This window comes from Gossypium raimondii, chromosome 13, assembly GCF_025698545.1.
Source record: "Gossypium raimondii isolate GPD5lz chromosome 13, ASM2569854v1, whole genome shotgun sequence".
In the NCBI taxonomy this organism is placed as follows: Eukaryota; Viridiplantae; Streptophyta; class Magnoliopsida; order Malvales; family Malvaceae; genus Gossypium; species Gossypium raimondii.
Window position 1 is genome coordinate 52,361,419 of NC_068577.1, and position 13,864 is coordinate 52,375,282.

Below are 13,864 nucleotides of genomic sequence, written 5' to 3' on the forward strand. Positions count from 1 at the left end.
AATTACACTTTCCAGTTCTCAAGGTAAGGTGAGAATTGAAGTAATTATGCAGGTAACTACACTCAAATCTAGTTTTTAAAAAAATATTTTTATACAAATTATAAAAAATTATATTACAAGTATAAACACGTATGAGTATTTGGGATGGTTTAACAAAAAAATTTATATTATAAATCCTTAAAAATTGTGTTATAAAAATATTTTGTGTATTTTATAAAATTATCACAAAACGATATATTATTTAAATCTCAAAAATTTCTAAAATTATGACTAAAAAATTATTATAAAAATAATTTTCATGCTATAAAAATATTATAATATATTTATTTATAAAAGGTTCTGACAAAGAAGTATAAACATAACTTATTTATGAGTCCATGTTATATATTATAAAACAATATAACTAATCATAAAAAATGTTCTAATTTTGTTATCTTAACTTATTTACAAAAAAATAACTTTATTGAGTTATGGCAAAACTTTATATTATTTATAATAAATGTTGTGAATTTTTTAAACAATTTATAAAACTTTTTACGAAAATTATATATTATTTTTACTTAATTTAAAATTATAAAAATATATAACCTAAGTGTTTTTGAAATTGAGTTTTATAATTAAAACTATAGACCATTTGGATTGTGAACTAAAATATTGTAAGGTCAATGCTAATTATGTAAACAAAAAAAAGACTTTCTTACACCATATCGCAAGGTACGCCATTTGAGAGAATGATGCACACAAACATCATAAATAACTCACAAACTTTTTAATTTGAGATATTCTAGGTTTCAAAATGTGATTTGAGAAAACATTTGTTGATGTAAAATATATTTCTCATATTAACATCGCCTTAGTATAACACAAAAATAAGGTTTGATTGTACTAACATATTGCATATTTCATGATTTCAATTATAGATGGAATTGAAATGATCCATACTTCAAATTGTATATAGAAGAAAGATATATGGATAATATTAATTATACAAATTCAAATTCAGATAATGATAAAATCGGTCAAGGACCAATAAATAATGATAAGGAGCACATATGCATTAGAACAATCGAATAAAGTTGTATATGATGTTCATTTTTCTTACTATTTTATTTGTAATTATATTATCAACTACTTTTTAGACTAACAATGATGATTTGATTTTAATTTTGTTACTTATTTAGAAATTATTTTTACCCTACCAATAATTTTTATAGTAATGATTAATATTTTTAAAAATATAAATTATGCAATCTAGCGTGATTACAATTTATACCACCAAACATGACCTAAAAAATTACGATGTAACTACACTATGTCACTGACATACGTTAAGAGAATTACAATTCAATAAGTAGTAGTTACTAACACTTTTATTTTGTAAATTATATCATTTCAAGAACATTTTTGTCATTACATCTCTTTTATATAGAAAAATAGAATTATAAATACATACAATAACAAGGCAAAACCTAAACAACAAACATAACTAGTGCAACTTGAACCTAAGCCACATCTAAGGCAATAAACATCCTTAACCATCAAGCTATCACGTGAGGTTATTTATCACATAATTTTTTATTATAAAATAATACACTGATACACTGATAATATTATAAAATAATAAACGAATTAATCTTAACCACGTTAACTAAAACCGCTAACGAATCTTTAAGTAATAATCTGATAATTTTTAATTTTACAGGAGAAATTTAAAAACTGACATATGACTTGTTTTTATTATTATTCAATATCAATTAAAAATATATTAGTGTATTAAATACTCTATTAATGTGTTAAATAATTATTTTTCATATTAATTAAAAAGTAATATATTGCGGTCCAATCCAACTCTTTAATCCCTCGCTTACAATTTTTTTTTGTCATTTTCTTCCTTGAGGAAAAAAAAAAACCAACCCAATGGAGAAACAGCTGCAACAATCAGCAGCTTCCTTTGCTTCTTCATCTCCACCTTGTTCTTCTTCTCATATTTGGTTCTTCTGTAAACACTGTCTTTTTTCTTTAGCTTCAGCTCAAATGGTTAGGTCCACATCTTTCTTTTCATTGTGATCTCTTTGGATCAACAATCTATATACCCTTTACTGCTATCACTCTCAGGTGCATTCAACATTCTTTTTTTCTCTTCTGAATCTTTAGATTTCCTTTTTCCTTTTCTGAATCTCTATTTCACTGTTCAACATTTTCCAAGTTCGTTGCTTTCTTGATTCTTGGTCAAGAAAATTGGGTTCTTGGTGATGCATTGTAATTGTTATTCCTTTATTTTTCTTCTTGGTGTTTTCAACCTAATGTGCATTTTATCTAAAGTTTTGGGCTTTTTGCTTGTTTAGTAAATAAAAATGTTGATTTTTTAAGCTGATAACTATGTGGTGTATAAATTATAACAACTACTTTAATCAGATATTTCTTTTCTAATTTCTTTTCACTGTTCCATTTTTCTCTTCTATTCTGATGTTCCTATAAATAGAAAGGTTTTAAAGCTTAGTACAATTAAAAATGGTTGCTGTGCTGAGCTATCAATTCATGATTTTGACTAAACAAAATAATTTAACTTGATGGGTTGTAGAAAAAAAAAGGGTTTAAAAATTGCAAGATGCTGACATTTTAATCTTTACTGTACCGTGAAATTTAAAACTTTCTAACATTGTTGTCTGAAATATTTTTGAACCATTGCTTATATTAGCCCTCTTTTCTGTCTGTCATATGGTGAATGTTGATTTTCATTTTTGTTCAATTGTTGAATTGGTTTTTCCAATTCTAAAAAGCTGGAATCTTTTTCTTTTTCAATGTATAAATTCTTTGTTTCTTATTTTGTCTATGTTTCATCTATGTTTTGTTGTTAGCGGTTAACTTCTAAGAGTATGCATTCAAGTAACTGGACAGATAGTGTAGCATATCCCTTTGCATCTCCTATGTTACTTGACTTGAGTGTCGGATCCAGATATGTTCCAATTTTATTTTATTTTCCACTTATTTGGAGGATCCTTAGAGGGTCATATCCGATACCTATGTTTACTCTAGCACTTCAAGCAAAATGAAGAGTCTGAGCAAGATACTGCATCTCTATAATTTTGGAATGATTCATGGATATCTAATGTGCTGACTTCTTTTTTGGTCAAATCCGGAAAAAGGAAGTCGAATACATCTACCACATGGAGCAGTATGAGGTACTAGAGCAAATTGGGAAGGGAGCTTTTGGTTCAGCTCTTCTAGTGAGGCATAAGCATGAAAAGAAGAAGTAAGACTGCGAATAAGACACATTGCCTTATGTCAATTAGAGTTCCTTGATTGACTCATCTTATGTCAATTGATTTATCCTTTTCTCTTTTCTTTGGGAATGATAAGGTATGTGCTTAAAAAAATCCGTCTTGCTCGCCAGACCGATAGGTCAAGAAGATCTGCTCATCAGGAGGTTTGTAATTCCCTGATAGGTCTTTTTACTTCCTTATTTTCTTTATGCTTCTTTTATGATCTCTAGTGTTGCTGATTGTAGGCCAACTGCTTGTTTCTCTGGTATGAACTTAGTTTTAATCAATCTATAGACTAACATTTCATGTGGTTCATGTAGATGGAGCTTATTTCTAAAATTCGAAACCCATTCATTGTGGAGTACAAAGATTCCTGGGTAGAAAAGGTATGTTTTATTTTCACTATTTCCTGTAATATCTGCTCTGCTTGGCGGTTTCATTTTGCACTTTCTTTTTATTGTCTCTCATGTTATATACCTCTTGCTGATTTGTCCATATCATCTGAATCTTTGCAGTGATCTATGGGCTAACATGGGTTCTCGTTTGTCTTTGTTTTCAGGGTTGTTATGTGTGCATTATTATAGGTTATTGTGAAGGAGGAGACATGTAAGTTCCTTTTCTTGCTGATATCGAGATATATTTCTGTAAGTTGTTATCAAATCATAATACTATTTTCCTTATAAACCAGGGCTGAAGCAATAAAGAAAGCAAATGGCAAGCTTTTCTCAGAGGAGGTTTGGTTTTTTTTCTTTTCCCTTTCTTTTCATTTTAATTTTTCAACTCGTCTTCCAGTAATTTCTCATTTCCTCTTATGTCGAAGTTTATTGTTATTTTAATCTCTTAGACAACTTTTATTTTCTAACAATTGCAAGTCCAAATTTTATTGTATCGAAACATGTTTAGAAACTGTGCAAGTGGCTAGTTCAACTCCTGATGGCTCTTGACTATTTGCACGTGAATCATATTCTTCATCGTGATGTCAAGGTTAGTGGCATGATGTTGTTCTCATCCTGAATGTATTACAATCTTCTGTAATGCACCGAGTTGCTTTCTACTGATAATATTTTATTTGATCCGTTTTTCAGTGTTCAAACATCTTCTTGACAAAAGACCAAGACATTCGTCTCGGTGAGTGATTTTACTGTTTTCCATTTAGTTCCTTGAAAGAGTTAGAATTTCTCCTCATAAAGATGAGAGTAAAACACTTATGCAGGTGATTTTGGACTTGCTAAAATTTTGACTTCCGATGATCTCACATCCTCTGTAAGTACTTACATACAATAAATTAAGGTCTCTTGATTTTGTTAATCATGATTCTATATCATTAATCAATGCTGTTTTCTTCAGGTTGTTGGGACTCCGAGCTATATGTGTCCTGAGCTTCTGGCTGACATACCCTATGGTTCTAAGTCGGATATCTGGTCATTAGGTAAACATGCTCCCACACAAAAGAGCACTCGCCTTTGTCTGTCAATCTCTATAGAATTCCAAGATTTTAATCTTTATATGTGTTTAAATGACTTAAAAAATATATTTTCCAGGATGCTGTATATATGAAATGACTTCTCTCAAGCCTGCATTTAAAGCGTTTGTGAGTTTTTTTACCCTATCCTTTTTACTTCATAACAATTTGCAGCTTGTTGCATATAAATCTTTTAGGTTCTATTATTGCACATAATCTTGAGTCTTGACATTTTGTTGCATCATGAGCTTTTAGGTATAATTAATACTTTGACATCAGGATGTATTTCTCCTTCAGGAAACTTCGTTTAATGTTTAGTAATCATTTTCCGGTTTCATGTATTGTTTTCCTTTTCCTAATAAACTTAAATCATCTCGAGCAGGATATGCTGGCACTGATAAACAAGATCAATAAATCAATAGTTGCTCCACTTCCAACGAAATATTCTGGGGCCTTGTAAGCTCGTTTTCCTTCCATGACTGGTGTCATTGTACTTTATTTCTTCTTGTTAAGGGGTAGCATAATAATTGGTTTTTGCCTTGTGAATTTCGTTTTCTAATATGCGCATTTTAGAATGATGGGTTATGTTGGTCTAACTATTTCTTGATTTCCATTTCAGTCGTGGTCTTGTTAAAAGCATGCTGCGCAAGAATCCTGAACTCAGGCCAAGTGTATTTATAACTCTCCTCTAGTCTATGTCTTTTATGTTAATACAGAGCATCTATATGAGTTGCCTATAATGTGCTCAAATGTAAATTCATACATAAATGATTTTAGAATTGGATAGAACGAAACTACAGTTGTTTTAGTTGCCATACTGTGCTTTGTGCCTGGTTTTGGGGCATTCATTCATTTGCATGTGCACATTTCTGCAATTTATGATCTTTCTGATCATCATATCCGTTGTAACAGGCTGAGGAACTGCTCAGACACCCACACCTTCAGCCATATGTTCTCAAGGTTCAAATTAAAATCAATAATCCGAGAAGGAACTCTTTACCTGTGAATTGGCCAGAAACCAATATAAAGAAAACTAGATTTTCGGATCCAGTAGAAGTCCGCTTCTCTGGTTACAGGGAGAGGCGTCAGTCGTACAGTAATGATCGGACATTGAATCCGAGCATTTCTGGAGCTGAGCAAGATTCGGTTTGCTCTACCAAAGGAATACATCATGCTGTACCGGGTTATTTAAATCAAAGATTAGAGGATTTGTCTGTTGATAGCAGCCAAGGAACAGTCATTTGCAAGCCAATTACTTCAAAACTTTCTAGTATCACCAAGACTCCAAGAAGTTCTTTGGCAAAAGCTTCTGTAACTGCCAAGAGAAAGACAGAGCCAACAAAGAATCGTGACTCTGTAAGTTCCTTAGAGCTCTTCTCCTTCCTCCCTTTCCCCCGCCTTTTCCTTTCTCAGACTTGTGTTCAACACATTCCTCGAGATTGCTAATAATAACCTTTTTCTAGTTTCAAAAGCTGCGGTTTTACTGTTTATCTTGTGCCGACAGTTTCCTGGTTCTCGCACTCCGATTAAAAAACCTCTTCCAGCAACTCGAAGGACATCCTTGCCACTACCAACAAGAACTACAGTACGAGAATCAGCTTCTATGTCTAAAGCTGGTATTCTTCACCTCATACAATCACCGGACGTTTCAGTTAATGCTCCTCGAATTGATAAGATAGCTGAATTCCCATTAGCCTCGTATGAAGATGCATTCTTCCCCATCCACAAAACTTCATCAATATCTGCACAGGGCTCCTCTGGCTCACCGCAATTTGTTGATCGTTCAATCACAAAAGACAAATGTACTGTTCAAACAAGTGATCGAGCATCCATCAAGCCCTGTTTCACTGATGCATGGCAGGGAATTCAACGCAGCATGTTTAAAGCTGATGGAGAGAATGCGACCGATTCCTCCGATCAGAATGCCACTGCTGGGGCATCAAGCCGTACCTCATCAGACACACAGAGATGGAGATTTGACCCTTCATCGTTCCAGCAACGTGCTGAGGCATTGGAAGGGTTGCTTGAATTTAGTGCAAGGTTGCTGCAGCAAGAGAGGTATGATGAGCTTGGGGTGCTACTAAAGCCGTTCGGACCAGGTAAGGCCTCCCCTAGAGAAACTGCTATCTGGTTGACTAAGAGCTTTAAGGAGAATACCGGTAAACCAGAGGATTAATAATGGTGAACCCTGTGGTCTGTATTATTATCTGTAGCCAAAAACATGTATCAAATTTTTAGAGTCCGGTCCAGGCTTATCTGATTTTAGGCATTGATTCATATTGAGAGAACCTTAGCAATTAGGCATTTTGGTTTTCAAGTGAATGCTAATTGTTAGTTCTAGGTTGTAGTTCCGTTATTTTCTTCGAAATGGATGATGAACATTTCTTCCACGGTTCTACCTATCGACTTTTTATTTATATTCATGACGGATACGAAAAATGGATGATCTTGATGCTGAAACTGGTATCTTTGTTCCTGTACCGAAATAGAACTTCCGGTTTTCGCTTATCATAGCCATCTCAACCAAGATGAGAAAATATAAAAGAGTTACTTTGTGGTGATAAGAAACTGCCCAGGGCTCCATTCCAACCGTTACACAGCCTAACCCAACCACCGGACCATCCTCACTACCCGTCAAATCACCCATCTCAGACACCTCCAAATACTAGTTCACATTATTCCATTCAAGAGGCTCAGCAGAAGGGGGTTTGCAAAGGCTAATGAACAACAGTAAGGAAAAATGAATTTGAACACAGCAAGATTTGTTTGATTGGACATCAAACCATTGAAAGATAATAAATTTTTTAAATCTTGAATTGCTCTTAATTTAAGTCAAACTTAGTTTTTCCTTGGCAGGTAAATGCTTTTCTATGTTGTTCTGGTTTTTTGTTCTTGGTTTTATCCTTTACATTCGACACTCGTATTTGACATGATTACGGAGGTTTTGACTCCTCCAAATACATGGAAAAAAAAATAGACCATACTCGTATCTGATACTTAAACTTGAGTCTAAACAATTATGTCCAAGATAATCTTGTACCACCAAGCTTAGTACTGTTGGAAAATATTTCACTCCAAGCTACAATTTACATCAAATGATTCCAGATTTAGTCTACTTGAGGGCCCATTACTTTAAAGAAACAGAAGTTTAGAAGTTAAGAAAACACTATTAAGTGAAAATGAAACTTTGCAAGAAATCTTCAAGGGAGTGGCAAATGGCTTCACCAGGATTAGGATTTCCATTGCAGGCCTTGGATAATATAATATTATTGCAAAGAAAATATATAAATAAATTCAATGGCAAGAAAAAAAAAATACTAATATACATGAATTAAAAAAGAGATAAAAAAAATACTAGTCAACAACACTAACAAGTTATCTGTATAAATTTATAAGATCTTTGGTCTTTGTTGTCTGGGGTGTGATCAGACATGGGAAAGGCAAGCAAATGGTTAGTAAACTTCTTGCTAGGGAGAAAAGATGATAAAGGAAAAAGGAAGAATTTGTCCATATCTTTTGATGAAGAGAATTTGGTTTCATCCCCGTCTGCAACTCCATCGTCCGCATCTTCGTTTAAGCGGAGATGGAGTTTTGGGAAGTTGTCGAGTAAAGATCGAGCTCATAAGAGTTCCCAGTCACTTGACTCAATGACTGCAACTCCACTTTTGAAGCAAGCTATATTCAATATGGGGATCCGGCATGATAATACGAGGGTTTTCACAATGGCCATGATGAATTCTAGCAGAAGGAAAACAAAAGCAAGATATGCAGCAGTGGAAAATGCGGCAGCGACCCAGATTCAAGCCGCTTTTCGTTCGTATTTGGTAATGATCATATGCTTAAGTTTTTGAATTCCATGGTTGCAGTGGCCTAATGATTTTTATTGATCAATATTGCAGGCAAGGAAAGCATTGCATGCTTTAAGGGGACTAGTAAAGTTGCAGGCATTGGTTAGGGGTTACTTAGTGAGAAAACAAACAACTGCTACTCTCCGAAGCATGCATGCGTTAATGTCTATACAAGTTCGAGCTCGGTTTCAGAGAATTCAGATGGCTGACCAATCACAACTTGATGTAAAATCCCAATCATTAAGATATGGCAGGTTTCTCCAGGAGATGGAGTTCAAAAGATCACAAAGAGTCAGTTTTTTCCATCATTTTCTAAGCAACCAAACATCAATTATTGTTGCAATAACTCCAAATTCAACTACTAATTTATCAATGTTATGTGCATATAGGAAGGTATTAATGAAAAACATGGGCTTGTGAAGAGCCAAAATGGTTTAATGAATCATTCACAAATGGAGAGGATTGAGCAAGGAATCATCAAATATTACTCAGGAGAGATTCCAATCTTAAAGAGGCAACAAAAGCATGAGGAGTCCTCATTCACCACACACAACAGTCCGCGACATTCTCCTCCGATGTCGAAGGTAACGCCTGCTAGATCCTCTTTCAGTTCTCATGATTATCCATACATGCCGAGTTACATGGCAAACACACAATCTTCGAGGGCCAAACTCCGGTCACAAAGCGAACCGAGACAACGGCCTGCATTGAACTTCAAAGCCAAAGGCAAGAGAATAACTTCGGCCGAAGAAATGGATGATGATATTCTTCCACGTTATTCATTTTCACAGTCGAAAGGTATTGCGGATGAACATCAAGATCCGTGGATTGTCAAACTTTATCAATCCACAATTACACCAAAGATGGATACCTCTTCTTACAAATGAGGTAAGTCAAGTGTTCACTGCAGTAGGTTCAAGATTGAATCTTTGTCACACGGACTCGGGAGTAAAAGCTGGATATAGGTATATATCCGACACGAATATATTCAGTAAACTTCTATGTATTTGGAAGTGCTTGAAAGATGATATGTGAAATCCATATCTGAATATCTGGTAGGGTACACAAGTATCCAACAATGATACTTCAAAAAAATTGAAGAATTAGAATAATACAGGATTTAACAGATGAAAAAGAATACAATCTTCTGCTTTTATATGAATGAAAAGATTGCAAATACTTTCAGATTCTAAATTTCCATTGTTCATCAGAATACTGGGTATCCTGTTTTTTGTTTGCACAATCCATCAAAAGTATGAAAGGCAAAAAAGTTATATGAACAGATGATTTAATATGGATTCTGAAAGGAAAAGAAAAGTATACCACAGCCATACAAATATTCATAATCAACATTCAAACTGTGCAGTGTTCATTGTATGGGGAGTCCGGGAGAGCAATGCCGCCCCGAGATTTCAGCTCGGTATATAATTATGTATCATGTACAATAATTGAGATATTTTTATGGATAGAATTATATATTTTAATGGATGGAAACAGTCAATATTTTACAAATAGAGATCAATGGTGAAAAAGACAAAAATTCAGCTATTGCCAACTCGGACAGAAGCTGAATAAAAAAACTTAGGGCACGTTTGGTTCGCTGTATTGGAATAGAGGCGTAATGGATTAGAGGCGTAATAGTAAATCAATTGTTTGGTTGAATATAATGGAATAGAGGCATAATAGCAATCTTGTGTTTGGTTGAATGGAATAGAGGTGTAATAGCATAATGGAAAAAACTAAAATGACTAGAATACCCTTACCATAAATTTGTTTTGGTAAATGATTATTGTTATTGTTATTTAAATTTTAATAAGATTATTAATATCAATAATATATAATTTAATCATATTTAAACATAATTATTATTAAATATATTATAATTAAAATATATAATTTAATAAAATTCTTAATAATCAATATTCTTATATGAATTTACTCAAATCATAATATATGATACTATAAAATATAAATTAACATAATTATTGTTAAATATATTATAATTAAAATATATAATTTAATAAAATTATTAATAATCAATATTCTTATATGAATTTACTCAAATCATAATATATGATACTATAAAATATAATTTAACATAATTATTATTAAATATAATTTAATAAAATATATAATTTAATAAAATTCTTAATATTAAATATTCTTATATGAATTTAATAAAATTATAATATAGAATACTATATAATATAATTTAACATAATTATTATTAAATATAATTTAATAAAATATATAATTTAATAAAATTCTTAATATTAAATATTCTTATATGAATTTAATAAAATCATAATATATAATACTATATAATATAATTTAAAATAATTATTATTAAATATAATTTAATAAAATATATAATTTAATAAATTTCTTAATATTAAATATTCTTATATGAATTTAATAAAATCATAATATATAATACTATATAATATAGATTAATAATGTAGATACTTGCTAAGAAAACATGGATTAAACAAATGTCAAGCATAGGCTTCTTCCAAAAAAAATTTTCTATGAACAATCACATAGACATAAAGCAACCATGGTAAACTATAAAAAAAAAAAAAGATCTATCTGTTATCAAGCAGCAAATCTGTGTTTGTAACTTCTAATATATAAGTTCTGCATGCATATTCAAGAGAAACAACTAGTATACAAATCACTTACCATACAAAAGTTAAACTATAAAGCAGTAAACAGGGTGATATTAAAGTAAACTTGAAACAACCAACACTGACTCATTAAACAGTTTCTTAAGCCTTAGCAACAGCTTTCTAGTGACATTTACATGCAATCGCAGGCTTTGAGAAATGATGTAGACTAGGGTCATTTCTCATTTACAAACATTATGGACAAACATTGCAAGTATTGACAGGTTTTCTATCCACACTTTATTTCATCAAAAACATTGCAAGTATCTCTTCATCAGTCGAGTACAAATTATCAAAATCTGACTCGAACTCTTCATCATCCACATCGTCTCGTGGTTGCACCTCCAATTCATCCATCAATTCATCATTGGTCTCCTCATGCTTCCCAGCTAACTTTCTCCGCAAAATGGCCTCAAGAACTGAAGGGAGTGCCTCTTCATCCCCTTCAAAGTACTTCTTGATTCGGGTTTTCAGCTCTGGCACCAAATAACTAACAAAGTTAAACAACATAACAAAAAAACAAACTATCATGATTTATCCAAACAAATATATACATATATCATGATTTAATTTCCCTTCCTTTCTCAACAACCAAACAAATAATTTCCAAATAAAAAAAAAAGTAAATTCCAGCAAAGAAGAAGCACATATTAAAAAAAAGGAATTTCATCTTATTCAACTCCTGGAAGAAATCATATAAAATTTAGTTTTAGCCTTAAGTTCTACACCAGTAGCATCAGTTGACACATTATACACATAGGCAAATTCAAAGTACTAAGAAAGAGCTAAACATGGTAGTAACCGATTAACTTTCTGATATATTAATGAGTCATCCATTTCAACATCACCAACTACACATAAATAAGAGTACCATAGAGTCGCATTTGCAAGCTATGCTACTCGTACTCGAGTATGTTCAGTTTTTTAAGTTTTTTGAGACATCTTCAAACTCGTATCCGGAGATATACCAAAAAAAGGCCAGCCATGAATACTTCAGGAAAAGAAATAAAAGTTGCAAGTCTAGAATTCCAAGCAACTACTGTTCTAGATGAAAAGGGCATATCAAAGCTCCTTTTCAAAAGCATAGGCAATTTTCCAACTGATGACAACAAACTAATTCTAGAATAAGAGCTAAACTATATACATATATAACTCAAATATATGTGCTACGATGAAAAACAATCGGCTTCATCACCTTTCTCAACATGGTCTACTGTGTTATTAATTTTATGAATTTAAGCAATGAGAAATGCTACCAGAGAAAAGACAAAAAGAAGTTGGAGTCGAAACACCATAGTTGAAGCAGGAAAATCATCTAAACAAAAGGCTTTGCATGTCCAGAACCAGAATGCAGGCATATTATAGCCTTGTGACAAGTATTATAACAAAAAAAAATAACAGCCAAACCTCTTGTCCAGCATCAGTTGAAATGATTGAAGTCGGTGAGAAATCTTCCAATTTAGCAGCCTTTTCTCTTGCAAGAGCAACAACACTTTCAGGAAAATTGGCAAATTCTGCCACATGAATACCAAAACTTTCAGGATAAACAGGTATATTTCAGAAGCTATAAATCATGAATAAAGCCTTAGTGCAACACATAAAGCAAATAACCTATCAAATAATTACAGTTCTTCACAGCTTGCGGACCTTAGCAGCAATAAGTCCACTGATTTGAGCCATATCACAAAGCAAAACAGCACCACACTTATCCGCAGTCTGTCGAAACCTTCCGTAATCCCATTCCCTCGAATACGAACTACCACCACAAATCAATATCTTAGGCCTAAAATCAAGCGCCCTCTCTTCCAACTTCTCATAATCTATATACCCAGTTTGTGGATTCACTTTATATGGCAAACTCTCAAAGAAAATTGAAGCAGAAGATACTTTTCTACCATGTGGGGTATAATACCCATGACTGGTATTCCCTCCTGATGGAGTATCCAATCCCATGATCCTATCTCCGGGCAATAGTAACCCAGTATAGACTGCGGCGAAGATGAAACTAACCCTAAAGAGAGCGTTGATGAAGTGTCAGCCGATTGAGATAACAAATCCATGGAACAAAAGCTTACATTCAAACAAAACCCAAACGAAAAAAAACAATAAAGGAGAGAAAAATTAAAACAGAGAAAGCCGAAGACAATGTTGAAGCAAAGATTCATACCTGAAATCGGCCTCCGATGAAGACAATGTTGAGGATTTGTTATGAAAGCAGAAGAAATGAGGATAGATCTGCAATGCCGATGGAAGAAGAAGCAGAAATCTATGAGGGCAGAAAAAAAAAACGAAAATAAGAAATGGGTAAGGATTCTCTAATCGACGCTGGATGGGGGGAATAGCTATTATGCGACCGGGTGTATTAGGGAAGGAACAGATTTGAGACGTAATGGTAATACAACCAACCAAACAACAGATTACATGGGAATTAAGTGGGGCTAATACACCCAACCAAACATGGTTTCAGTTGTTGTGATAAGCCAAAATTTAGGCAACTAGAACTATAGTGGTCCCTCAGGCAATTCAACTCCGTGCTCTAAGATAATGGAAAAAATGACACCATCCATTAAAATTCACAGTTTAAATTACAGTTATAAAATTGCATCATATCATATTTAATTATAA

The 13,864-nt window shown here is 32.8% G+C and overlaps 3 protein-coding genes across 6 annotated transcripts; 2 read left to right on the forward strand and 1 right to left on the reverse strand.

Annotated features, from left to right (window-relative positions):
• The first annotated feature begins 1,880 nt into the window (after positions 1–1,880).
• On the forward strand, positions 1,881–7,115 carry LOC105782168 (serine/threonine-protein kinase Nek2). The gene is made up of 15 exons (XM_012606710.2): positions 1,881–2,115; positions 3,147–3,253; positions 3,361–3,427; positions 3,584–3,649; positions 3,823–3,869; positions 3,952–3,997; positions 4,167–4,247; positions 4,349–4,391; positions 4,477–4,526; positions 4,611–4,692; positions 4,805–4,854; positions 5,108–5,181; positions 5,345–5,396; positions 5,638–6,081; positions 6,230–7,115. The coding sequence occupies exons 2-15, from the start codon at positions 3,168–3,170 to the stop codon at positions 6,899–6,901; spliced, it is 1,860 nt and encodes a 619-aa protein (XP_012462164.2). The 5' UTR covers positions 1,881–2,115; positions 3,147–3,167; the 3' UTR covers positions 6,902–7,115.
• A 538-nt stretch (positions 7,116–7,653) lies between these two features.
• On the forward strand, positions 7,654–9,767 carry LOC105782175 (protein IQ-DOMAIN 19). Its single transcript, XM_012606718.2, has 3 exons — positions 7,654–8,549; positions 8,625–8,864; positions 8,963–9,767. The coding sequence occupies exons 1-3, from the start codon at positions 8,157–8,159 to the stop codon at positions 9,458–9,460; spliced, it is 1,131 nt and encodes a 376-aa protein (XP_012462172.2). The 5' UTR covers positions 7,654–8,156; the 3' UTR covers positions 9,461–9,767.
• Positions 9,768–11,165: 1,398 nt separating this feature from the next.
• On the reverse strand, positions 11,166–13,756 carry LOC105782171 (serine hydroxymethyltransferase 6). 4 transcript variants are annotated; one of them, XR_001129735.2, is made up of 4 exons: positions 13,407–13,756; positions 12,866–13,250; positions 12,647–12,753; positions 11,166–11,715 (listed from the first exon to the last, which is right to left on the reverse strand). XR_001129735.2 is itself a non-coding variant. In XM_012606716.2 (4 exons), exons 2-4 carry the CDS (start codon positions 13,190–13,192, stop codon positions 11,685–11,687), a joined length of 444 nt encoding a protein of 147 aa, XP_012462170.1. In that variant the 5' UTR covers positions 13,193–13,309; positions 13,407–13,745; the 3' UTR covers positions 11,166–11,684. The 4 variants fall into 4 exon arrangements, 2 of the variants coding, with proteins under 2 accessions (XP_012462170.1, XP_012462169.1); XR_001129734.2 differs by having other exon boundaries at positions 12,851–13,250; positions 13,407–13,755; XM_012606716.2 differs by having other exon boundaries at positions 12,887–13,309; positions 13,407–13,745.
• Positions 13,757–13,864: the final 108 nt, after the last annotated feature.

Coding starts and splice junctions, on each gene's coding strand:
- LOC105782171 (XM_012606716.2), bottom strand. CDS start 13,192: ATGGGATTGGATACTCCATCAGGAGGGAATACCAGTCATGGGTATTAT. Junction 12,754..12,886: donor GTGGACTTATTGCTGCTAAG/GTCCGCAAGCTG, acceptor TTCATGTGGCAG/AATTTGCCAATTTTCCTGAA. Junction 11,716..12,646: donor CAACTGATGCTGGACAAGAG/GTTTGGCTGTTA, acceptor ATTTGGTGCCAG/AGCTGAAAACCCGAATCAAG.
- LOC105782175 (XM_012606718.2), top strand. CDS start 8,157: ATGGGAAAGGCAAGCAAATGGTTAGTAAACTTCTTGCTAGGGAGAAAA. Junction 8,550..8,624: donor CCGCTTTTCGTTCGTATTTG/GTAATGATCATA, acceptor TCAATATTGCAG/GCAAGGAAAGCATTGCATGC. Junction 8,865..8,962: donor AGTTCAAAAGATCACAAAGA/GTCAGTTTTTTC, acceptor ATGTGCATATAG/GAAGGTATTAATGAAAAACA.
- LOC105782168 (XM_012606710.2), top strand. CDS start 3,168: ATGGAGCAGTATGAGGTACTAGAGCAAATTGGGAAGGGAGCTTTTGGT. Junction 3,870..3,951: donor TATTGTGAAGGAGGAGACAT/GTAAGTTCCTTT, acceptor CTTATAAACCAG/GGCTGAAGCAATAAAGAAAG. Junction 4,855..5,107: donor AGCCTGCATTTAAAGCGTTT/GTGAGTTTTTTT, acceptor CATCTCGAGCAG/GATATGCTGGCACTGATAAA.